The 26,444-nt window shown below is 38.4% G+C and overlaps 5 protein-coding genes across 5 annotated transcripts in view; 1 reads left to right on the top strand and 4 right to left on the bottom strand.

The window, feature by feature from the left end:
• Positions 1–26,444, top strand: part of LOC145442513 (GATOR2 complex protein WDR59-like) — a 458,341-nt gene that overhangs the window by 351,470 nt on the left and 80,427 nt on the right. The gene's annotated exons all lie outside the window — the stretch shown is intronic.
• LOC145442545 (kelch-like protein 12) lies at positions 49–16,478 on the bottom strand. The gene is made up of 2 exons (XM_080320486.1): positions 16,164–16,478; positions 49–5,400 (listed from the first exon to the last, which is right to left on the bottom strand). The coding sequence occupies exon 2, from the start codon at positions 2,498–2,500 to the stop codon at positions 875–877; it is 1,626 nt and encodes a 541-aa protein (XP_080176612.1). The 5' UTR covers positions 2,501–5,400; positions 16,164–16,478; the 3' UTR covers positions 49–874.
• LOC145442541 (kelch-like protein 6) lies at positions 6,237–12,310 on the bottom strand. Its single transcript, XM_080320483.1, has one exon. The coding sequence runs from the start codon at positions 8,330–8,332 to the stop codon at positions 6,701–6,703; it is 1,632 nt and encodes a 543-aa protein (XP_080176609.1). The 5' UTR covers positions 8,333–12,310; the 3' UTR covers positions 6,237–6,700.
• Positions 18,034–19,716, bottom strand: LOC145443482 (kelch-like protein 26). Its single transcript, XM_080321444.1, has one exon. It carries the CDS (start codon positions 19,714–19,716, stop codon positions 18,034–18,036), a length of 1,683 nt encoding a protein of 560 aa, XP_080177570.1.
• On the bottom strand, positions 19,788–23,486 carry LOC145442536 (kelch-like protein 30). Its single transcript, XM_080320477.1, has one exon. It carries the CDS (start codon positions 23,039–23,041, stop codon positions 21,380–21,382), a length of 1,662 nt encoding a protein of 553 aa, XP_080176603.1. The 5' UTR covers positions 23,042–23,486; the 3' UTR covers positions 19,788–21,379.

The following is a 26,444-nucleotide window of genomic DNA, read 5'->3' as shown; positions in this document are numbered from 1 at the left end:
AAATATTTTGGATTTGAAGTTGTCAGTCTCAGCAAATAAGTGAACAGTCGTCTGAAACAGAAATTCCTGAATATTTTCCTATTCAGTCAGGATTGAAACCTCGCCACGAAATCTATTTCCTCCTGTGATATACATAACCACAATACCTTCAACATGAGATGTTAGATAGAAATGACTAGGCTGGACTAAGTACATTAAAATCTTTGTTTCTAAATTTGGTGCCATATATATTGCGATAGCACCAAAAGGTGCCGCCGGAAGGGTTACATGTTAATTTTACATTCGCCACCACCTATCTTTGTGGAAATGGATTTCTGGCGCTCGTTCATATCAAATCGAAGATGCGGATTTTCAAGGCAATAAATACAGCTGGAAAATTTACCTCGAAATAATAAAAGTCTAACCAATTTCCAAAGATAGTATGATGTTATTTTCGAAAATATGTAATTTTGCTGCTGTTAATCACAAGCCTCCAGTTAATATTTGCACAAGACAGATGAGGGTTAAGCGATAATTCAGCTAATTTTGAACGAAAACTTGAGGGGTTCGTGGGGATTCGTTACGGTCTAAAAGGGGTCCGCAAGACAAAAAGGTTGAGAACTACTGCAATGATATCAAAAATAAAATTATGAAAATATTTCATAAATCTTTATATGCAAAATCACCTGAGTCCGCTTTTGTAACCAAATCTTCTTTCAACTTATGGATTGCTCTCAATTAGCGTTCAATTAACAGGTGTTGACATGGGATGATGCCATCAAACATAATTCAGTACCAGCTTCGAGATAGTGAATGCAGTCATAAAATATTTCATCAATCATAATCGCATCAATTCTCACTCTTTAGAGTCGCATGCCATATAAAACATTTCAGGTTACCAAAAAGCTGTCGTCGTTGCAGTTTCCCAAATTTTGCCCGTGAGGATTGCTCTTTTCTCATTCCACGCTTTATTCGTGGCATCAAATACCATAATATAACACTCCTTGTTTTTTACATAGACACCAAAGATGTCATTGTCAACTTTCCACATGTCAAGATATGCTGGAGAGATCTTGCACGTGATAGTGGTCCATATATTGGTCCCAATATCATACATCTCCAAAGCACTAGGTCCTCCTCCCACATACAGGTTGGAATGAAGAACAGCTGCAGATGGATCATCTATTTCAAAATTCATAGGAACAACTGTAATCCATTTAATACCAGGTGAACTTTTCATCACATTGTTCACTGCCTTTCCATCATTGTCTATACCCCCAATGACAAAAAGAAAATCGTCATATTGTATAAGTTTCGATTGTTTACAGATATTTCCTTCTAAATTCACGTCTTCCCAACTTTCATTTTTCAATATATCCCACTTTTCCAAGGAATTGTTTCCTCCAACATAGATATTGCGATGATAAATTGCACATCGCACACAATCTCCATGTGATCTTTGAGAGTTGGGAAGAGATGTCCAAGAAAGACTTTCATCCTTAAAGTTGAGGGAAAATACTTGCTGATTATTGAAAATAATATATAAAACACTGTCGAGTGAGCAACTGGTGAACACCATCGAATTCATTGGGTCACAATATTTGATAACCGTATTCAATTTCCCATCTGATGGAGAATACGAGACCACTTCTTCTATAGTTTCATTGAACATAATTAATGAGTTGTGGGAGGGAATATTTGCTTCACTTAAAATATCACGTGGATCAAAGTTAGGAATTTTACCATTTCCGACAACAGCCGCATAGAGATATCTGATAAGTTCGACAGAGGTGTGGCATAATGATTCCTGCTCCATTAAATAGTTGCAATATCCAGGGTTAAGTTTAGGTGCCCTAACATGTTGAAGCAAGCCCATCAAGTTTGTTTCACGGTTGCAGCGATCAGCATTCACCCATTGGAGCACACATGCTAATTTATCATCCTCATTGATAGACAAGGCTTCCGATGATATCAGTGATGATATGAAACTCAATTCTGCAGTGTTGAAATTTTCAACTTTCGACAAGGAGACAATATTGTCAACTGCAAACGAATCACATGAGTTAAGTAAGTTTTTCAAGGAAAATTTCAGACCAATATCCCTCACAAGAAAGAAACTTTTAACGTTTAAAATTCCTTGCAGAAAATATTCAATTTTCTCGCACGCCTGAATCAACTGCATTGTAGTGACACAGGTTAAAATATCCTCACACTGCAGAATCGATACCGATAGTTTTCCGCTATAAATGAAGTCAATGCATTTTTTGACAGCGTCATATTTGACATCTTTCATTGCAACTAGGCCTTGCTGTTTCTCCAATGTATCATGAGAAAACATGGCATTGAAATAATCAGATGCTGCACAAATGACATCCTTGTGTGCATGGATATGTTTGCTTGCGACAGTTATGGTGACATCACAATATTTTCTTTCTTCTCTCATCAAATCAAGCCTTGTCATCAGGGCTTTGAAATGGCCGGCTTCATCCATGTTCAATGTGTATTCTTCATGTCGAGACATGGTTAAACAGTTAAGGTTTAGGAACAATAAGATGTTATTAATCTGATAATGTACAAACGATTACATACTAGTATACTATTCGGGAACACGGTGCGGGTACCAAAATAGTATAAACAACAAGAATAACAGACAAATACATGTCATGAAATTATACTTGTCTGGTTGGCAATACTTCGAAACAGGCGTGCTGCAAAATGTCTGTTGTTGATGTTGATGACCATGGTGATCAATAAAGTCTTGATGTCCAAGTATGTAATGATTGTTCAAAGATTACCGCTGTCATCATAGGTGTTGAAATCTCCTATGATAATGAGATATCATTGATACACAATGAGTTTTGATTTGATGGAAACATTTGAGAAATCTTTCAAGGAATTATTTAGTAGTGGCCAAACAAGGTGCAAACATACCCCATACATGATGTCCAAGTTGTAGTGCCAAGATAGCCCCAACATAACCTGACATGATGTTTGTAGTCATACAGTCAAATTATACCCCAGATAGAATGTCCAAGTGGCGGATCACAGCTCGAATCTACACCAAACATGGTGTTCGAGTGGCGGAAGACAGTGTGAAGATAAATATGATATATGATATCCCAGATATGATATCTGAGTTGCAACAAAGTCCTAACATGTCCCAGTCCCTGTGGTGGCACACAGTCTGAATCTACCCGGATATACTGTACAACTGGAGGCGTATTCCGAACACACCCCAGATGTGATGTCAGAGTGGTACAACACAGTACGAACATACCAAGGACAATATCCGATGGCAACATAAGTCAGAATCTACCCCAGATATGATGCCCGAGTGGCAACAAATCCCGACAATGCCCCAGTGTGGTGTCTGAGTAGCAAATAAAGTCCGATTCTACCCCAGACACAATGCTGCCCGAATGCTGGCATACAATATCGGTTTACGAAGCGACCATCAATACTGGGCTGAAAAAGACTGAAAGCCACTGAAACACGGTGTCGATCACCGCGAGTGCTCAATTCTCATATCAGTCAAGTTTTAGGGTTTACCTAAGTATGTTTGCACTTCGGTCGCCGTCAGATCAGTGGAAAATTGCAATCAAGAAACTATTTCGGGAATATAAGGATATACTACGCACACGCAGTGCAGTAAATGCTGGCTGAGGAAGTGGCCAGCATTGGACGGGTGCCAGCAAAGATTGAGACTGCCACTGACAGTTCTAAACGGTACGTCAGTCGAGGCAGCATTCCAGTATGTTGGTATGAGGTTGCCATTCATAAACAAACATGTCTGCCATATTTCATAAAACAAGTAAAAAAGATCACAAATAAATCTGCAGAGAAGTAAATATGATTGTTATCAAGTAATGAGATTCAGTACAGGTATCCTTTAATTACCATTATAAATCTAAAATTGCAATACAATGAAATGCATGAAAAGAGTTGGAAGACTTGGTAAAGTGATTCGGTGAAAGCCTCATTCTGACTTACAAAGTACAAACAGGGTTTTAAAAATAGAAAAACGTGTTTAAAAGAGGCATGTACAGTTGTACACACACAATGAGAAAGAGGCCAAAGAATGATCAGCATGTTAAAACACGGATCAAACATTACACGAGTTAAATATGAGTGGCAAACCAAAATACATTTAAAAGGAGCATACTGCCACCCATTACGCTTTACTACCAATTAGTCAAATCGTAGAACAGAATTCAAGACCGAAAACGTAACGCCTTTTCTGTGAGTTTCTTGCAGGCTCATTGATGTTTGTAATCAATAATCTATAGAATGAAACATTGCAACACAGGAATTTTGAAATTTTGAACAAACATAATGAAGAACATCCCAAAGTAGTATATTTTACACATGTGCAAAACTCCATCTGCAACCACGACACAAAATCTAGCCACTCTCATCACTGCAATAGCGACTGACTCTCTTTCCAGTACAGGATATTACCTTTTGACCCGGGTAAACTTTGAGTTTAGGGCAATGTCGATGCTTACAGTTCCGCCCCGATCCTTTGTATTTGTCAAACAGCTCCAAGAGGAAAGGATGCAGGTGGCATTCGACGGCAAACAACAGGCTATCGATAGTGCACAAGAGAAATGGTGAATGTGGCATATTCATACATGAAATAATACTCTAATGCTTTGTGTTGGTATTGTATACTTCAAGATTGTCTATCAATGCACCTCCACAAACAAACAATAACATTGTGTCAAGGACTACAACCGACGGCATTACCCTGTCAAAATTCAGGGAATTCATAGTGTGCCACTGAGAGCCGGAAAAGGCTTTCACGTCAGCAAAGGGCTCGTCCTCCTGCTCCCCACCAATTAAAATTAAGCTATCTTTATATCTCACAAGTCCCGCTTTATTGCATATATTTCCTCCGAAATCAATCTCCTGCAAAGCTTCGCTTCCCACTAAATTCAAGCTTTTTAAGAAGTTGTGCCCTTCAACGTCAATGTGATCGTCCATAATGTCACATTGTAGATATCGCCCGTGCTGGTGAATTGTAGATGGGAGATCGGACAAACTTTAGAAACTGTCCAAATCAAGGTACACCACTTCTTTTTGCGTTGTGATAACGTACAAGGTATTTTCCGTTGCAGCAGGTGAATTATGCGTCATTCATGCTCGACTCATAATCCCCAACGCAGAAACATTTTCCGTTTGATGGACAGTATGTATTCACAGATAGCGCGATGGTATTGAATAGAACAATCGAGCTAGGAGAAGGACTCTCCAAATGTCCGGAGCTTGTGCTCCTTTCAATGTCAGGGGTCATGAATAAAAATATCACCAGGTTGTTGGAGGTACGGCACAGTTGCTTCGTAAGGAGCCTGCAATATCCAGGAGTGATATCCAAAGCATTAAAACATTCCAAGAGCTTCTCCAGATGTACAAGTCTGTTATCTAAATCAGCATTAACCCATTAAAGAGCGCATGCAAGATTTTGTCTTCGGACGTTGCATTTGTAGATAGGAGATGCATGTAAAACCTAACATCCATCAAGTTGGATTCATCAAGCTTTGATATGGCAACAATATTATCGATAGCACATTTTTCACATGAGTTTTCCAGAACTGTCAGTGAGAATTTTTCAGCAATTGCATGCATTTGAAAGATATTTTGTACGTTTAAACAATATTCAAGGAAATCAATTTTCAGCATAGTAACCCGATGTAAAATGACCAAGTCATGATGAAAATGAACTAATTAAAACCGACTGTGTCATGTGCACATCTTTAGTAAATACCTATCAATCCATCTCAATTCTATCACAGTGAAATCATACATGTACTATTTCACACATTTAGGTTGAGATAAACAGCCAGATAAAAAAATGGCTGACAAGACGGTGAGTTAGCTGTTAGCATTTGCAACAGTTGTTTCCACATCACAATGATTCAACTGTCAGACAAAATTTGGATATCCTTTGACTAGTTATCGTCAATTATACTATTGTGACACAATCTACCAACACTGTCCTTGCGACCAGTAGATCAGAATGATATATTGAGTACCTGAGATAGACAATTCTAGCCCACACTTACCCAATCCATCTTCCACATTCAGACTTGATTAGAGATTGAATATAGAGACATAAGCAGACACACAGCAAAATGTTGCAAACGCATTCCAACTAAATGATCGAGCAATTTTTCTTTCCTGTGCTTTGTCAAAATGACGGCTTTGTACAGGTTCCGGCATATGCAGACAGTATCTTTATGAGGATTAGGATATTCAAACTGGAATACAAAAGTTTTTGGTCAGTATGCATTTCATCGTATTCAAAACAACATCAATGTAGGATTGCATAAACTCATTTTGGCAAACCGTGAGATAACATTCAGCTATTGCGAATAAGGCAGCAGTATAAAACAATAAATTTATGAACATATTTCACAAATCTTTGTATGAAACGATTGAATCCTCTACAAAATACCCGAGTTGGCTTATGTTCTTAAATATTTTGCAACTCATGATTTGCTCGCAACTAGTGTTTAATCAAATGGATTGACAAGGGAAGAAGACATCTAACATAATGAGACGCTTAGTAGTACAGAACTGCTTAGTAGTACAGAACTTCATAACACTTCATAACATAATGCAGTGACAGATATTGGATGTAATCATAAAATATATCATCAATCATAATTACATCAATTGTCACTATTTAGAGTTACAGTCCATATTTATTATTTCAGACAGGCTACCAAAAAGCAGTTGTTGTACCAGATTCCCAAATGGCGTCTGTGAGGATACGCCTTTTCACATTCCACTCTTTATTCTTGGTGTCAAATTCCATAATAAAGCACCCATCGTCTTCCTTAAAAATAGCAAACATTTTATAGTCAATCTTAAAAAGATTATAATAAGATGGAGAGATCTTGCAAGTGATGATGGTCCATATATTAGTCCCAGCGTCATACATTTCCAAACCATAATTATTCGGGCCGCCACCTACATACAGGGTGGAATGGAGAACAGCTGCAGATGGATCATCCATTTCAAAATTCATAGGACCAACTGTAATCCATTTAATACCAGGTGAACTTTTCATCACATTGTTCACAGCCTTTCCCTCATAGTCTCTACCCCCAATGACAAAAAGAAAATTTCCGTATTGTATTAGTTTCGACTGGTCACAGATATTTTCTTCTAAATCCACGTCTTCCCAGTTCTCATTTTTTGTTAAATCCCACTTTTCCAAGGAATTATTTCCTCCAACATAGATATTGTCACGATAAATTGTGCATTGTAAACAATTTCCATGTAATTTCTGATAGTCAGGAAGAGATGTCCAAGAAAGACTTTCATCCTTCAAGTTCAGGGAAAATACTTCCTGATTGTAGAAAATAATATACAAAATACTGTTGAGTGAGCAACTAATAAACTCGGCCGAGTTCATTGGGTCACAATATTTGATGACCGGAATCGATTTCCCATCTGATGGAGTATACGACATCACTTCGTCGATAGTTTCATTGAAGATAATTATTGAGTTATGGGAGGGAATTTCTGCTTCACTAAGAATATCAAGTGGATCAAATTTAGTGATTTTATTAGCTTCGACGACGGCCGCAAAGAGATGTCTGGTGAGTTCGACAGAGGTGTGGCATAATGACTCCTGCTCCATTAAATACTTGCAATATCCAGGGTTAAGTTGAGGTGCCCTAACATATCGAAGCAAGCCCGTCAAGTTTGTTTCACGGTTGCATCGATCAGCATGCACCCATTGGAGCACACATGCTAATTTAACATCCTCAATTATAGACTCGGCATCTGATGACATCAGTGATGATATAAAACTCAATTCTGCCGTATTGAAATCCTCAACTTTCGACAAGGAGACAATATTGGCAACAGCAAACGAATCACATGAGTAGAGCAAGTTTTTCAGGGAAAATTTCAGAGCAATATCTCTCACAAGAAAGAAATTTTCAACGTTTAAAATTCCTTGCAAAAAATATTCAATTTTTTGGCACGCCTGAATCAACTGCATTGTGGTGACACAGGTTAAAATATCCTCACACTGCTGAATGGATACCGATAGTTTTCCGCTATAAATGAAGTCGATGCACTTTTTGACAGCAGCATGTTTGACATCTTTCATTGCAACCAGGCCTTGCTGTTTCTCCAATGTATCGTGAGAAAACATGGCATTGAAATAATCAGATGCTGCACAAATGACATCCTTGTGTGCATAGATACGTTTTCTTTGAACAGTTATGACGACATCACAATATTTTCTCTCTTCTCTCATCAAATCAAATTTTGTCATTAGGGCTTTAAAATGGCCGGCTTCATCCATGTTCAATGTGTATTCTTCATGCCGAGACATGTTCAAAAAGTTAAAGTATTAGAAGCAAAAGATGTTTACGCTTGAATATGATCTGAAAGGGTACAAATCAATACATGTTAGTATACAATCCAGGAACATTACCAAAATAGTCGAAACATCAAGAAAAACAAGCAAATATATGTATGCAACCAATTTTTGCAACTATGGTAGTTGAAAGTGCCATTTTGAGGGTTTTGTTAGTAAATAAATATGTTCCTAATGATAGTCATGTTATTTTATGGTAGTTAGTCTGCTGAATTGCGGTCAAATTCTTTTCTCCAGATAAGCGTGCTGATGTGGAGAGTCGAGTTATAAATAACTAACCTACGAATTGATGCGGTGGAGTACCAAGATGTAGCTACCTATTGCTGGTCGCTTGGTAAACAGATGTTGCATGCCAGTGGCCGGACATTATGTCTGCAGTATGTTCGGGCTTTGTTGCCACTCGGACATCATATCTGGGGTAGAATGGGAATGTGTCGCCACTCGAATATCATGTCTTTGGTATGTTCGTAATGTTTTTCACCAGTCGGACATCATGTCCGGACTACGTCTGCACTCGGACAGTATATATCTGCCGTAGATTCAGACGGTGTTCCGCGATACGGACACAGGATGTTTAACCTTTGTTAGAGCTCAGATATCATATCTGGGATGTCTTTTCACTCTAACTTCTGCCACCACTCGGACAATATGTCTGGGGGATTGTCGGACTGTGCTACCACTTGGACATTATATCTGGTGTAGATTCGGGCTGTAACCCGTCACTTGGACATCATCACTGGGGTATATTCTACCTGCAATGGAAACCCGGACATTATGACCAGTTATGTTTGGACTGTCTTGGCACTGGGACACCATGTCTCGGGTATTTCGCACTGTGTTGCGCCACAGGGACATCATAACTGGAGTATGTTTGGACTATGTTGCTACTAGGAAATCATGTATTTGATAGAATGTCTGAGTGGAGGAAGACAGTGCGAAGACATCCCAGATATAATATGTCACTTGCAGCAAGTCCAAACATGTCCGTGTAGCGGCACCAGTCTGAATCTATCCGGATATACTGTCCGACACCGCAGACATGTTCGAGTGATGCAACATATTACGAACTTACCAAAGACATGATATCCGAGTGGCGAAATTAGACCGAATCAAACCCAGATATGATGCCCGAGTGATAACGAAGTCCAACGATGCCTCAGACATGGTGTCCAATGGTAATACAGTCCGAATTTACCCCAGACAAAATGCTGTCTGACCTCTGGCATATAATATTGGTTTACGAAGCGACCAGCAATTATTAACTCCATCTGGGTACTCTACCGTTAGTCACGTGTTGTGCATCTATCCGTAGGTTGGTTATCTGTATACCGGTAGTCGATTATAGTGTTTCGCGCCGAAATCCGTGGATTAACCGACCACGTCAACTCGAATAATATTCTTTTCTTTGAAAATATCTAGAGAAAAAGCGTTTCGGAGTCGGACCAAGCACCTGGTCGTGCTAACTTGCTATCTTCCCACTACCACCATATACATACAATGCAACGCACGAAAACACACTGGCAGCAGCAATACGGGCTCATCCAAAAAGGAATGAATCGAAAAAAAATGATCATGCAAGTCATTAGCTAGTCATTTTGTACTTGTCGTTCGCATGTTGTCACAGGACACGGCTTGAACTTCAAGTTAAATCTAACATGTTTCCAGGCCTGATATTATGTCATGAAGTTCTGAACATGTTTACAATTTATTTAGTTCCATCAATTGACAAGCCTTCAACATTTTGTATCTTAAAATTAAGGAATATATAAAATTTTGAAGTATCTGGCGAACCAGCAGAAAAGTTGCTGCGGGACGGCGGTTGAAAACCACTGCCGTAAGATATATCAATACTCATGTAAAAAGGCTGAAAGCCACTGAAATAGTATAACGGTGTCCATCACCGCGACTGCTCAACTCTCATATCTGTCATTTTTTAGGGTTTACCTTAGTATGTTTGCACATCGGTCGTCAGCAGATCAGTGGAGAATTGCAATCAAGAAACTATTTCGGGAACAGCGGAGGAAATGGCCAGCATTGGATGGGTGTCGGCGAAGATTGAGACTGCCACTGGCAGTTCTAAACGGGCCGTCAGTCGAGGCAGCATTTCATAAAACTAGTAAAAGGATGCCTGGTAAATCTGCGGAGAACTAAATATGATTGTTATCAAGTAAAGGGATTCAGTACAGGTATCCCTCAATTACCATGATCAATCTAAAACTCCACAAATATTGCAATACAGTGAAATGCATGAAAAGAGTTGAAAGACTTGGAAGAGTCATTCAGTGAAACCCCCATCCTGGCTTACAAAGTTCAAATATGGTATCAAAAATAGAAGAACATGTTAAAAAGAGGCCTGTACAGTACAGTTGTACACACACAATGAGGAAGAGGCCAAAGAATTATCAGCATGTTGAAACACAGATCAAACATTACACGAGTTAAAAATGAGTGGCAAACCAAAATGATTTTCAAAGGAACACACTGTCACCCATTACGCTTTACTACTAATTCGTCAAATCATTAAACAGAAATCATGACCGAAAATATAACGCCTTTGCTGCTACTTTCTCGCTGGCCCATTGATGTTTTTTATCAATAATCTATAGAATGAGACATTACAACGCAGCATTTTTGAACACCCATTATGAACACCACCTTCCGAAGTAGTATATGTTACACATGTGTGAAACTCCATCTGCAACCATCAAACAAAATCTAGCCACTCTCATCAGTCCAATAGCGACTTACTCTATTTCCAGTACAGGATATTACCTTTTGACCCGGGTAAACTTTGAGTTCGGGGCAAGGTCGATGCTTACATTTCCTCCACGGTCCTTTGTATTTGTCAGACACCTTCAGGAGGAAAGGCTGTGGGTGGCATTCGACGGCAAACAGCCGGCTATCAATAGTGGACAAGAGGAATGGAGAGCATGGCATATAATTACATGGAATAATAGTCCAATGCTTTGTGTTGGTGTCGTATACTTCCAGATTGTCTAACAATGACCCTCCACAAACAAACAATGACATTGTGTCAAGGACTACAACCGACGGCATAACCCTGTCACAATTCATGGAATCCATGGTGTACCATTGAGAGCCAGAAAAGGCTTTCACGTCGGCAATGCGCTCGCCCTCATGTTCACCGCCAACCAAAACCAAGCTATCTTGATATCTCACAAGTCCCGATTTATTGCATATATTTCTTCCAAGATCAATCTCCTGCCAAGCTTCGCCTTCCACTAAATTCAACCTTTCCAAGAAGTTCTGCCCTCCAGCGTAAATGTGATCGTCGATAATGTCGCATTGCAGATATTGGCCGTGCTGGTGAATTGTAGATGGGAGATCGGACCAACTGTAGAAACTGTCCAAATCAAGGTACACCACTTTTTTTTGCGTTGCGATAACGTACAAGGTATTTTTCGTTGCGCAGCAGGTGAAATATGCATCATTCATGCAAGACTCATAATCCTCAACGCAGAAACATTTTCCGTTTGATGGAAAGTATGTATTCACGGATAGAGTGATGGTATCGATTAGAATGACCGAGCTAGGAACATTTTTTAGAAGAGAAGGAATCTCCAAAGGTCCAGAGCTTGTGCTCCTTTCAGTGTCAGGGGTCATGAATAAAAATTTCACCAGGTTATTAGAGGTACGGCGCAGTTGCTCTTCTTTTATAAGGAGCCTGCAATATCCAGGAGTGATATCCAAAGCATTAAGACATTCCAATAGCTTCTCCAGATGTACAAGTCCGTTATCTAAATCAGCATCCACCCATTGAAGAGCGCAGGCAAGCTTTATGTCTTCGGGCGTTGCATTTGTAGATATGAGACGTATCAAAAATCCAATATCAATCAAGTTGAATTCATCAAGCTTTGATATGGCAACAATATTATCGATAGCAAATTTCTCACATGACTTTTCCAGAAATGTCAGTGAGAATTTTTCAGCAATCGCGTGTATTTCAAAGATATTTTGTACGTTTAAACAGTATTCAAGGAAACGGTCGACTTCATCACAAACTTTATCCAACTGCATAACACTGGCGCATAGTAAAACTGCAAAACACTGATCAAATAATATTGACAGCTTTCAGGTCTATACGAAGTCGATGCATTTTTGGAATGCAGCAAATTCGACATCTTTCATAGTAACAATGCCTTCCGGTTTCTCCAGAGTGTCATGAGAGAACATTGCATCAAAGTAATTTGATGACGCGCAGAGCACATCTTTGTGTACGTGGAGCACCTTCCCTTCTACATTGATTATGAGGTCACAATGTCTGCTTTCTTTTCTCATTGAATCGAGTTTCATCATGATACTTTTAAAGTGTTCTTTCTCATCTGTTTCCAAAACTGTTTCCTCTTCAGACATAATGACCTATGCCCTAGTATCAAAAGTTGAGTGATCTCTTTAAAATGAAGATGAAGTACACCACCAGTAATACGAACAAGACAAAAATTTAACTTACTGAATAACCTATGATGCTATTAAAGGTTAATTCATCATGCATAAATTTCAAGAGCGTCATATTACTAGTCATCAGCTAAATAATGAAACTATACAAAAGTTCGATAACAATTATGACTGAACAATTCTGATGAATTGTGTATATGTAACTAGCAGCAATGCAAGTACTCCTAAAACTGTTTCCATTTGACATTCAGGATCAACATTTCAATTCACAAATACAACGAAACTCGAGTTTTATCATACCTACAATTATACTACCACGCTTTTCAAGGCGATAACTAAATATTGCCACTCTGTCAATTGCGGGGCTAATGGTCTTTGACATTCTCAAGAAAAATTTAACACATATATGGATCATATAACAGTGGTGATTGGCTTGATCTATTCACATTGTGACATATATTGTTTTAATAGCACATTCGAAGCTGATATCAAGATAACGGCAGTAATATTGTAATTAGGGCTGAGCAAAATAGAGAACCTAAAATCGAGAACCTGAGTGATTCGATTAAGATTAGAGTATAAGGCTTTAAGCCGAGTCAAGTAACATTCATTATGACAGCATAACGGCATGAACAGTGGCGTATCCAGGGGGGGGGGTTTATGGGGTTGGAACCCCCCCCCCCCCCCCTTTTCAAAATCCTAAAAATTGATGTAAAATATAGCCTCTAGTATTTGCTAATTTATTAGTTTAACATATTCGTTTTTACGTATGAGAAGGCGAATATGGCGTGTTAATGTTATTTAAGGGGACTAAAACCCCTACCAAATCTTGGAATCATGCGCCGAATTAGTCGAAAGGATAAAATAGGTCGTTATATTTCGCTAATTCCATACGAATTCTGCGCTTGTTCAGCTACATTTCAGCGGTAGTTGCTGACGTTCTCAACTTTCTTCCCTCGATTTCTCTCTCGCCTTGCTAAAACGAGAGACGCATTTTAGGAAAATCTAATCTAATTGGCCGACGCGATACGTAATTGCAAAGACGAAGTTGTCGGCAATCAACATCGCCCGCGAATTCGCTGCGCCTGCTCGCCTCGAAATCCTAATTAAGAATTGCACGGCGTGTTGATTGATCAGCGAGACGCAGACACGGCGGCACCGGTACGACAATGCTATTCTCAAATCCACATTGTCTTCGCGATTATTGGCGAGAAATGGTCTACGATTGACATTCACATTTCAAAATACAAGCCTAGCAATCCACGTTCCCGATTATTAGGTGGCTTGCTGGCGTCCAAATACAGGCCTGTGTTGTCGCTGAACGGGAGAATTGAGTAGGCCTAGTAGTAAAGTCAACCTAATTATATCGGCTGACTAGTTTCTCTGTCGATCAAGTTATTATCCCAGTGTGTACTCTGTATTAATTGACTGACTTGCGTATTTGCAATTAAAGTCGAATTACCTTCGCGCGTACTACACGCTCAGCCATAAGGCTAGTAAAGCCATCGAAAAGCACACATTCGTGTACGACGTACACTGTTCACACCACACCTCTCTGTGGCGATGGCGATCGCCCTCGTTTATGCTACGGCCTTATTCCGCGCTTGTTCGTCCGCTGCGATACTACCGACCATGCGCATAATATCGTCAAAACCCAACAAAATCGCGCATCTCTGGCCGGAACTAGGCGCTTGGAGACGGGCGGCGTTTGCTGGCTCATGACTAAATGTGAGCAATTACGAATTTCTTTCAATCATACCGTAAAAGAAACGCGATTTTCAGGCAATGTCTGTATCGTATTCGTACATCTCCCACTCACCGCAAATCTCTTTTTATTATTAAACTATACAATATCGTAAATATTCGCCATGGCGTGGAGACGAGTAATTGTAACTATGACGTCATAATAGCCTATTTCGTAACGCAAAACCCCTCCCTTTTTCGCGCTCTGGATACGCGCCTGGGCATGAATGCTGTGAAAAGTCAAAATGTGCCTTTTTTATGTGACCAAAAAGATGATAATGCCGGTTCTATCACACTACAGATAATTTGGCATTTTTGGACAATACCTATTCTATTGCACTTTATGACAATGCTGTTGGTTGATCACGGCATGATATATGTCTTTTCCATTAATATTTCAAGGCTTCCACAGTGTAAAAGAATATCGAAACTATAATTCTAGTTGATAAATTGACTATGAGTTGCAAGGAGCATATCATTTAAGTACTCGAAAAATCCTCTTTCACTACTCGACTCGAATCATTAGAATTTTATACTCGATTGACTTTAGAGTATTTGAATCATTTTGCACAGTATCAAGTGTAGCACCTACTGACACACGAGTAATTGGAAATTGCAGTCAGTACCAGTGTTGGGATGACTCGAGTCAACACTTACGTATGATTTGACTTGACTCTAGTCACTGTGCTAAAATGACTTGACTTGGCGTTGTGGAAATGTGAACTCGTGGCTCGGAGCGAAATTCCAAGTCAATCTCAAGTTATCCAAGTCGATAAAAATCACTGTATCTGGCATATGTATACGAAAAGAATTGCATAAGAATAGTTCACGATGTGCTGGATACATCTGCAAGAGCAACCAATCATTGAATGATTGCGTGTTTCATTGAACCTGCATTCATATACTACAAATAACTAAACCTCAAGCGCAGTGACCATGTCTTACATTTCCGTAAACTAGTAGTAAAGAAATCTAATAGCAAAGTATTCATCGTGGTTCTATAGACTGCTCACAATTCCCAGTGCTTTGTGGTCATCTTAACCAAAAACCTTCTATAATATAAATTGAATTCGAAAATACTTCATACGTTTATATTACTTATCAATAATTGCCGCCGGCATCAATTGTGTCTCATTGATGTGTAGGTGGTCAGTGTGTTGCATCACATCATATCAATTTGTTTAAACTTTTTTAGGTTTCGTGATCTCTTCTCTATTTTGGCTGATAATTACGGACTGATTCTATACAGGTGCTCACGTAGTTTTGTAGTTCTATGTTTGCGTGGGCGATACAAAACCTCTTTGCGTGTATATTTTACTCTATATTCGTTTGTCTATTCAAAAGAAATGGTCACTCAAACAGCTAGCAAAATGCAATGACTTGATCATGCCTCAATACTTCGTAAAGGCAACTTGACTTGTGACTTGACATGACTCGAGTCACCTCCAGAAATCAAGAGACTTGACTTGGTTCAAGTCAAAATATGCAATGATTCAAGATGATTTGTGACTTGCCCCCAACACTGGTCATGCAGTGGATGCATTTCTGAATATAAGCAAACTCAGTCCCTTTATACTCTTTAAAAATATTGTGGGGAAAATGCATCACATTAACATAGGAAACATACGGAGTAACTTTATTTCCATCCATTTCCAACGAAATTGCTGCTTTTAACAGCATTTCAATTCCGCCTTTAGTTCCACATCCAGCTTAGATTTGTCGTCGTATTCATGAATTGCTCCATTTCATTCACGTCTAAGTTATGTTTTTTATGAAAATGCATTATAGATGATCAATTATTAAAATATTCTGCCAAAAAGGAAAACAGCACGAATTAAACACAAAAAATTCAAAAAACGAACATTTAAAATTTTCGACTGCACTCATTATTGAACACGGTATAGATTGCATTTACACGAATTCAACAATGCTTCATTTTCAAGTGTCAATACAATGAATGATTTTACCTAAATTGATAGAGTTCAACATGATAACCACTGGATTTACACAAATTTGCCAATCTAAGGTATTTTGTTTCACTTTCGAACAATGTTCCCTCTGCGCGGTCCCCTGGACAACAGTGCGTAAAAGAAAGGGTCATCACTTTGGCTTTTTTGTGCACAGAGTCCGTGTCAAAACTGCGCACTAGGGTTGTTCAAATTTGAAAAATTGTCAGGAAACTTAGATGCTTGTGTTCCAAATGATAGTTCAGTACATAAAACCACTTTTATGAGCAATTTTGGTCATCGTGATCTTCTATCCCCGAAAAGCCCATTAAGATCCACGGGGCAATTCTCCTTACTACTTGATCTGTAGTGTTGACCATGTCACCGGTTTAAAGCTTTTGTGACGTTGTCAGTTGAAAACAGTCGTAAAGAGATGAGATATTTGCAATATGTTGCATATTGTTATATATGTTTTCAAAATTGTGCTTAAATGCAGTCCTATGAAGGCCACATAAATCTCTGTTTTGCTCTGCACAACCTTTTTATCATATTCATGGGAATCATGTATTGGCTGCACGGTTGACATCGGCTATTTTTGGATCGTACATTGAAGAAGCGCCATTGGGTAACAAGTCCAGAACAAATGCAGATTTTCCAGCTAGTTTTCAGCTAGGAGATATTATTCAAAGGTATGTAATGTCAATAATACTTTTCTCAACTTGAAATCATCTGAAAAATACCGAGTGATCTTATTTTATGGTAGACTGCAATATAGCTGAAGAAGAATGTCTGAAACAATGCATCAAAAACAATGTTCTGCGGTTGCTTTATATGTATCCTGGTCATATTTCATACTTTGGCAACTTCTTGAAAAGTTAGAACAGTGGTTCCGAACCTTTTTCGACTAATTGACCCATAATCGGGAATATCATTCACCTAAGTCTGATCGCTGGTAAATTTACTGAAAAAAGGTCATTTTCCGAGGTGGTAGGTGCTCGGAAAACTGGTTTCCGCGTCTACTTTCTGTTGAGTTGACCTTTTTTTTGCGTCATATGCAGAATAAGCCGTCTTCACATGCACTTTTGACTGTGTTAATTGAATATAACTCGCTGGGCGTTCTAACATTGTTTTTTTCATTGATAATTATCAGATTAAGGATAATCCGGGGATTATCAACGAAAAACTCAAATATCTCCGCTTCTACCAGTTGGAATAGACTCAAATTTGTTTTGCATCGTCTTCGAAGACAGCTAAACAATTTCATAATAAATTAAATTTTTCAATTGGATCTGCGGAGTCTTATGCTTGTTGGAATAGAACCAAATTTGGTGTGCAGCGATTTTCAGGGTAACCTGACAATTTAATCAGTGAATGGCTGGAATCCGGGAAGAAAAGTTATTTTTGAACAGCCCTAGTGCACAGCTTAGAGGGGACATTGCTTTCAAGTATGACAATGAAATTCACAATGGATGATATAAATTGCATTGATACGAGTTAAACACGATAAGCACTGCATTTACACAAATTTGTCAATCCAAGGCATTTTATTCACTAAGGATCATGCTTCCTTGAAATCATAGTATTCAGTTGCAAGTTGGCAATCACTGTATCCTCATGAGATATATCACCTTGAGAAATAACTTTTACAGCATTCCATGACATTGTTTCAAAAGTGAGAGCTTTGATGGTTAAATCGTCACTTTCAGAACCAACTGCGTACATTTCATAATCAATGACAAACAACTTGAAACACGATAAACACAAATTTGTAGATTGTATGGTGGTCCAAACGTTGTTCCTGCTATCGTACGATTCCAATACATTCAAGTCTACGGCTGGGTAATCATCAATTCCTCCTCCAACAAACAGCTTATGGCCAAACACAACCACTCCTGGACTGCACCTCGCAATATTCATGGGACTGATGTTGGTTACTTCATCTTTATGAAATTTTGTCACGGCTGCAGCAGGTCCGTCCTCATCTCGACCTCCAATAATGAACAAGCCATCTTGGTATTCAACAAATTCCGAATCATCACAGATTCTTTTTGCTAGATCGATCTCTTCCCATGTTTCAGCTTTTATCAAATTACATCTTTCCAAGCGGTTGTCTCCTCCTACATAAATGTGGCTATCATAAATAGTGCATATCCAAACGTCACCATGTTCAAATTCTGTATCAGGAAAAGACCTCCATTCCGGGTTTGAATTACTCATGTCAAGTATAAGTACTTTTTTATCATCAAATACAACATACAAAATGTTATCGAAGGAGCAAGTCCAGAATCCTTGTGAATTCATTTTCTCATGATACTCATGCATTGGCGTTATTGTTCTATTAGATGGGGAAAAGGAAGAAATAGTATCATCAGCGCAATCAAAAAGAATCAACGAATTTGCAGACTGAAATTTCTTGTCACACAGGATTTCTCCAGGACGGATTTTTGTAACGCTTCCTGATGGTGCAACTGCCAAGAAGAGATGCCTCACTAGCTGGATAGATGTATTGCACAGCCGCTCTTCTTCCATTAGATACTTGCAATATCCAGGGGTTAACTTTGGGGCTTGCACATTGTAAAGTAAATCAGTCAAATATGCCTCACGGTTCCTCAAATCAGAATTCACCCATTGGATAACACAGGCAAGTTTGTCATCTTCCGTTATGGATGCCGAATTCGATGATATTAAAGAAGATACGAAACCCAAGTCCATTGAGTTGAAAAGATCGATTTTGGATAGTGAACCAATGTGAAAAGAAGAAAATCTACTACAAGTGTCTTTCAAGCTATTCAGCGAAAACTTGACAGCAACATCATTAATGAGATAGAAGTTCTCAACATTGAGAATATTTTTCAGGAAATTTTCAATTTTTTCAGAAGCGTCGATTAGCTGCATTATACTTGCGCATGTCAAAAGGTCATCGCACTGACTAACAGACACGGAGAGTTTTCCACTGTAGATGTATTCAATGCATTTTTCAACAGCATAATACTTGACATCTTTCATTACAACAACACCTCTCTGTTTCTCTAACGTGTCATGAGAGAACATGGCATTGAAGTAATTGGACGCTGCGCATATCACGTTTTTGTGGGCATGGATATCTTTGCCATCAACACTGATGATGACATCACAACACTTATTTTCCTCCATCATTGACTTGAGCTTTGTCATTAAGGCTTTGAAATGCACCACTTCATCTAAGTTCAACTCGTATTCGCGACGGTTGGACATGACTGACAGCCCTTTTAGTCAATGAATTAGCTAGTACAGACAAGGAATGTTACGTGAGAAAAGAAAAATACCTGTGTAGAAAATGAACGGATCATTGAGTATCGGTAGTACGGTATTCTAAAACTGAAGCGAATGTAATTATGGCAAAAATGCCAATTTACAAAGACACAATTGAAACAAACCAAATAGAAGTCGGCTAATACGGAAGCAGAAACAAGGAATATTGGCCTGGTGTACATGACCATTGTTGTCGACAAACACCATCAGTACCACAAAACAAACAAACTGAGCATTGCATATTTTGCTTAGCTTTGTTTTGTTTCAATTGATATGTTGTATGCCTTCCTCGGATGTAGGCTATTTTGCCGGTTTAAATAAACATGTTAAACAAGTGAAAAAAATTAGTATATGCGATGCATTCGATGTCACACTAGACTCGTAAAAAAGTGATTTGCACATGACTTGAACTCCATAATGAACAGTGAACACTATGACTCGGACCTTTGAACTGTAACTTGGACTCGTACTTGACGGTAAATCGAAAATTACTCGACTTCACTCGAGTCAAAACCATAAATGTAAAATTGCCTTGGGAGTCGGAGCCTTGTGACTTGGTTCCAACCCGGGATTAAACAGGGGTATTAACCATCGTTTATTTTTTTCAATGTTGGAACCAGACTAATCACCATTCTGATCTTATTCATTTGATCTTCATCATTGTTTTCATATCAATTATTATCAAATAAATACACCACATGATTGCGATATATAATGAAAAGGTAGGAGGGTGCCGAAACGACTTGGAGTAGTCTTTTAATGAGACACCCAACTTGGCCTACAGCACGTAAATAAGAGGCATGCACACTGGATAAAAGAAAGGATAACATAAAAGTAAGCGACAAAAATGAATGGTGCGTGTGTTGGTAGGCGAGGTTGATATGTCAGATTGTGGTCAGTCATCCTGAAAGCAAACCAAAGACGCCATTACACAGAACAACTACCTATGCATGATAAGCACTCAAAGGAAGTTTGTGTGTCATAAGGCCTCAAAGTTACAGACATCTGGGCGTGACATCAGAAGACAGATTGTAAAATTCTCAAAAAACACATCAATTTACATGGACCAATTTACCGGTCATCTTCTGCGGTTCGGCATTTATGACCATGTAACTAACACATGCTGCAGTCCTAATGTAAATGTACACACTTTCCAACCTTGCAACAATGCATTGCGATAACCAGAATATTCTTTGTCAACAGTCTGGCATGACGAACATGGTACGGTCACATGTATGATTCTGGAGTAAAGTCAGATCTGAAAACCCCTTCCGAGCCTTAATAACGCTAAATCAGTCGGTACAGGTACACTCGCTGTACGAAAAAGCTTGAAGCTCGGGGCAAATTGAAGCAATTTGCATTTTTCTCTTTTTCAAAGAGAGAGTCGAGTCAGCCTCGTAAAAAATTCACCCGCCATAAATACAAGCCTTTAGATCAACTCACTAAAACGTTATCAAAAATACAAAACTAGTTACAAACAAATCAGTTACAAATCACTGTCCAGAAATATTTACATTCCACCTTCCAAAATTAAACTTTTCTACATTTGTAAATATCCGTCCAAACACGGTCTGTAGAAACGGAAATAACGGTATTCCATCTTGCATCAACGAACTCCAGCATGAAATGAAACAGTAGCCATGCCCGCAATACTGATGTCCCTGATCAGCTTATTAGGATGATCACTCCATTTCCCCTCCTCGGGATCAAATACATCAATACAGCTCCTTCCTGTTCCACACCCAACGGCACATAATTTTTGATTGACCACAAGAAGACGAAAATCGGTTCTAGGATTCAACATTTGTGGGAGCTCAGTCCATGTCTTTGTTCTGTCATCATACATTTCGAAGTTGTATATCCCAGTACTCTCGATAGCAATATCCAAAATAGATTCACCTCCAGCAACATAGATTCTATTGTTAAAGACAGTTGCAGATGAAGAGTGCCTCGCAATACAAAGTTGCAATTCTTTTTCCCAAAGCAACAGGTCAAGAGAACAGCTAGAAACAGCACGTATTCCAAATCCTTCAAGCACTCCACCGATGATATACAAGCGATTTTTGTAAACTACCAGAGGAGACATGTCGCAAACAGTTGAGTCAAGATCTACTGATTCCCATTCATCCAATGCAATGTCAAACCTCTGTAATTTGTTTTCCCAACCGACAAATATGTTTCCATCATGAGCTACACATTGCAAATATTCATCATGGAATTGATTACTGTCGCTGAGTTTGCGCCATTTCCAGCTTTCAGTATTGAGCGCATAGATTTCAGTTGAATTCCAAAGGATAGCAAACACATCCTTACCAAAATCACATGTCGAAAATACGTTGTTTCGAACAGGTGATGAAAACTCCTGCCGCTTAAGACGTTTGTCGTCTAGAATATACGTACGAATGGTATCATCATGAAACAGGATCAAGGAGTCATGGGATGAAGTAACCTCTTTTATAGAATGTTCTTCACTAACTACAACAAGTGGTTTTTCAGGTGCGGTTAACGCCAGAACTATCTTCGTCATGAATTCAGCCGACCTCTTGCACAAAGGCTCACTTTGGGCTAATTGTCTGCAATAAGCACGTGATATTTCATTCATATCGATCAAACTGACCATTTCCATCAAGTATGCATCTCTTTCTTTGGGATTGTGATTCATCCATTTGAGCCCAATCGACAACTTTGAGTCAGCTATAGCAGCACTTGATCTTAGAAGGTGGGATACATATTCATAATCCAATTCCGCGAACTGTTCATTTCCAGCCACAGATTGAAGATTGTCAATGGCGAAGTTGTCGCAGCGTGCTGTTAGCACAGATAGAGAGAATTTTCCACCAATCTTTCTTATGGCAAAAAAAGATTTGCAATCCAGCCTTGATACTAAAAATGGCTGGATCTTATTACAAACATCAACCAGTTGCAACAAGCTGGCTGCATAGAGCAATTCTTCACATCCTTTTTCACAAGTTGATAATTTCCCAGTGTAAATAAAATTCACACACTTTTGTAGAGCAATATACGAAACTCCCTGCATCTCTACAATTCCGTTTTCCTTCTCAGTAGTATCGTGGGAAAACATGGCATTGAAATAATTTGACGCAGCACACAATATATCTCTGTTCGCGTGAATTTGTTTTCCTTCCACATTGATAATGAGATCACAGTTTTTTCTCTGTTTTCTCATGGAATCGAGATTCTTAAATATCTTCCTCATATGAACAATTTCATCAATATCCAGAGAATATTCTTCTTTCAAAGCCATCATAGGGTCCAGATGTTCATGTTTCCAACATAAACCTAGTTGTTATTTGATATCAGAATGTGATGTTAACTAAATTCTAAAATGCTGCAAGCAAAATGACAAGACTATCAATATGCACAGCGCGATCACAAAATAATCGATATGGTTGAGGCAGGAAAGACAAGCTAGACAAAAACTTTGATACCAATGACAAATATTTAGTTCTGTATTGTTAAATAGCATATAGCAAAGATAGCAGATAAAGCATAATTACAGATTACATGAAGTTGCCGAGTGTGGTGAAATTTCTCACTTATTCAATGATGTGACTGATTTAATGGAACTCTCGAGATTCTCTTCTCTTTGCGTCATCTGGAGCAAATGCCATACGATATTTGCTACCACCGCCCAACTAATTCATAATTTCGTACACAGAACAACTGGTTGTTTGTAATTATTTACCTTGATCAATTCAAAACATCACAAATTTATGATATAATGAGAATAAATGATGTTGAGCCATGCCCAGCCCGCGTTTACATTATAATATTCTACCAAATTCATCAAATATTTTATAATTCCAGATATAAATATCATTACAATTATACAATCACCTTTTAAAACAACAACATATAAAGCGATTTAGAATTTGATTTCGGAGAGATTACAGAAATATTATCAATAATAAAACACAAAACAAAAATTGATAGGACTATTTATACAACAATTAGGGCACAGTGAACTAATTTTGCATTTTCAAAAATTCAATACAACCAGATCCCCGACAATCATTTCCACAAGTTACATCCACAAATAGCCTCAAATAACAATGAGCAGAAACAGAAGTATCCCGTAAAGCAGGGTTATTTTTGACACGACGTCAACTTTGGACAGTTCATGATTAAAATATTTCAAGTATTATTGAAGGAAAAATGTTGTTGCTATAGGTCCATTTTTTTTCAGAAGAAAGAAGGAACTTGCCTAGTCTCAAGAAAAGGTGAATTGATGTCACTACGTGATAAGCTAACCTTCAGGGAGAAAGTAACAAGAAGGACCATTTCATCAAAATCATCTTAACTCCTATCAATTTGTCCTAATGGTATGTGAGCCACAAGTTCAGAAGTTATCAGCAGTGTGCCTTTAGTTGTTTTAACCTACAGCAAAAATCTCAACTGGCCCATCTTTGATGAGTATACCCAGAATATTTTATGAGGAAGGAGTAACTTTGAACAGTGGACAATGTTATTTCAAGATCATAGAATGTCACTACTCTATCTGTATCAAACTGCATCATCGTGTATTTTGGTAATAGCTGGCTAAATGGCTTTGTAAAAGGATACCAGAAGATCAGTGGATGGATAGTTTAGGTTACCAAAATATAATAAGAAATGGGCAACAATAAGCTGAGAGATTATGTACATATATTTTTTAATTTATCAAAGAGCTACAGATGCGCTTCCTGAAAATACTGTAAATTGCACGACAAAACATCCATATGATGATATATGAAAAGAGAAGTGAAAATTAACAGGAGCAGTGAAATTTTCAAATAACCAATTTATCGCTCTAACTCGCCAAAAAGCTCGGTTTTTGAAGGGGACTGCCAATCGGTCATCTCAACACCATACGTTCTGTATAAATCCCCATTCGAGGAGACATATATGGAATATCTTATAAAAGTAGTTATCAGTGTTATTAACATTAATGGACAACCCAAAATCCTTTAAAAAAAAGGGAAATCGGATAGAGTGTTCTGCATGACAGGCCTGTAAAATTTTGCTTCATTTTCAGGCAGTTTTTAACAGCTATCTTGATTAAATCCTATTAAAACATGAGGGATATTATAAACACTGAAATGAAAACAAGAACAAAAAATTACCATTTCCAAAGTTACCCCAAATGAAAGTCACATGGTTGTCATTGATAACATCGAAGGTTTGGAATTAGCTTCTCTGAATCTTCAGTCCATTACCTCACAAGACACACAACATTGATTCTCGCCGGTCGCCACTCATTGATATTTTCATGTTATCAAGTGAAATTGTGTCAATTTGTTGAATGTAACCACACTTTACTCGCATCTAGTTTTATCTGGCAACTGTGCAGTGTGCATCGGAGTAGGCCTACTGGTCGGGCGAAGCGCGAAATTTTTTCAAAGGTAATAAAAGAACTCGATCAATAAATATATTACTTGCATATATTGGGGGTCGCCTCTGTATACCACTGGGCTCATTTCGCAAGGACAGGATTATTCGGCGTTTAGACATAGCAATATCGACGGCTTCTGTGAACATGCCTCCTCCATTTTGTGCAAATGTTTCATCGCCAGCGATCTCGCTGCGAGCACACAAGCGAAGTCACATGTTGGACGACACGTTATCTCCCAATTGCGAGTATAGTTAGACTAAATTCAGTGAATTACGTGTATTTATAATTTTTAGGAGGGGATCCAATACTAAATGCAAGAAATCAAGTGACAATAAATCATGGAAAGTGCTAAGAAAAATTTCAAGTCAAATAAATCTGCTGCCAAAGATACTACTTCATGGTCATATACGAAGATCTGCGATAAATGTAGCTGGCCCCTAACATCGCCAATGCGTCAGAACTCATCTTTTGGTCATCATCAAATTTTGAGGTCAGGCTAATCAAATTTTGGTTGGCATTGCAATTTTACCTGATGTTATAACTAGGGCCATTTTTATATGACCTTGAAAAATCAAGAATATGACTATATTTTTTGGAAAATATGACTTTATATGACTTTATGTGAAAATTGTGTTTTGTTACCTGTGAACAACGTCACTCACGGAATTAAAAAGTAAAACATACGCAACATAACAGTAATGCACATCCATCTTTGATTTTAAGCCACTGTTACATGACAGTTTCATGTAGTCTGGAATGTTAGAGTCTTTGAAGTTACGATTTGGACGTAAAATGACTTGTGTAAGGAAATTGAGTGCTCCAAAGACACTGATGTTGGTTGACACTTCTGCAGTTTTGCATAAAGCGCTGGTGAAATGTCTCGTCTTTGTAGCTCCATAATTGGTATCATGTCGTCTTTGTCCAATCGCTTCTTGATGTAATTTCTGAGCTCAAACGGATCTTTTCCGAAATCAAGGGCATTTAGATCAGCATGAGCCTCTTTGATGGTGTACGTACAACTTTCCATTTTGAGTATTAAGTTTGAAGTATTGTTATAGTGGAGGCATATTTCTGTTAACTGACTAAAGACAACTTTACATCGTTGACTGAATTTTGGACGCTCTTTAGAATGACTCCTTCAACTTCCTATGCATTGAGTATTTCTTTAACTTGTGGAGGTCTCACGGCATCATATTGAGTAGAATTCAACCAGCTACCCCAACTAACCCGCCAGTGCATCCAGTGAAAATTTTTCGTAGATCCTCCGCATGGCAAAAAA

Source organism: Botryllus schlosseri, chromosome 7 (assembly GCF_051294905.1).
Source record: "Botryllus schlosseri isolate E-star chromosome 7, Bs_hap1, whole genome shotgun sequence".
Taxonomy (NCBI): Eukaryota; Metazoa; Chordata; class Ascidiacea; order Stolidobranchia; family Styelidae; genus Botryllus; species Botryllus schlosseri.
Note: the sequence above shows the minus strand (reverse complement) of the source record. Positions and strands in the feature narration are given on the sequence as shown.

Bases quoted from the DNA above. Each gene is read 5' to 3' on its own strand.
- LOC145443482 (XM_080321444.1), bottom strand. From the start codon at position 19,716: ATGTCCAACCGTCGCGAATACGAGTTGAACTTAGATGAAGTGGTGCAT.
- LOC145442541 (XM_080320483.1), bottom strand. From the start codon at position 8,332: ATGTCTCGGCATGAAGAATACACATTGAACATGGATGAAGCCGGCCAT.
- LOC145442545 (XM_080320486.1), bottom strand. From the start codon at position 2,500: ATGTCTCGACATGAAGAATACACATTGAACATGGATGAAGCCGGCCAT.
- LOC145442536 (XM_080320477.1), bottom strand. From the start codon at position 23,041: ATGATGGCTTTGAAAGAAGAATATTCTCTGGATATTGATGAAATTGTT.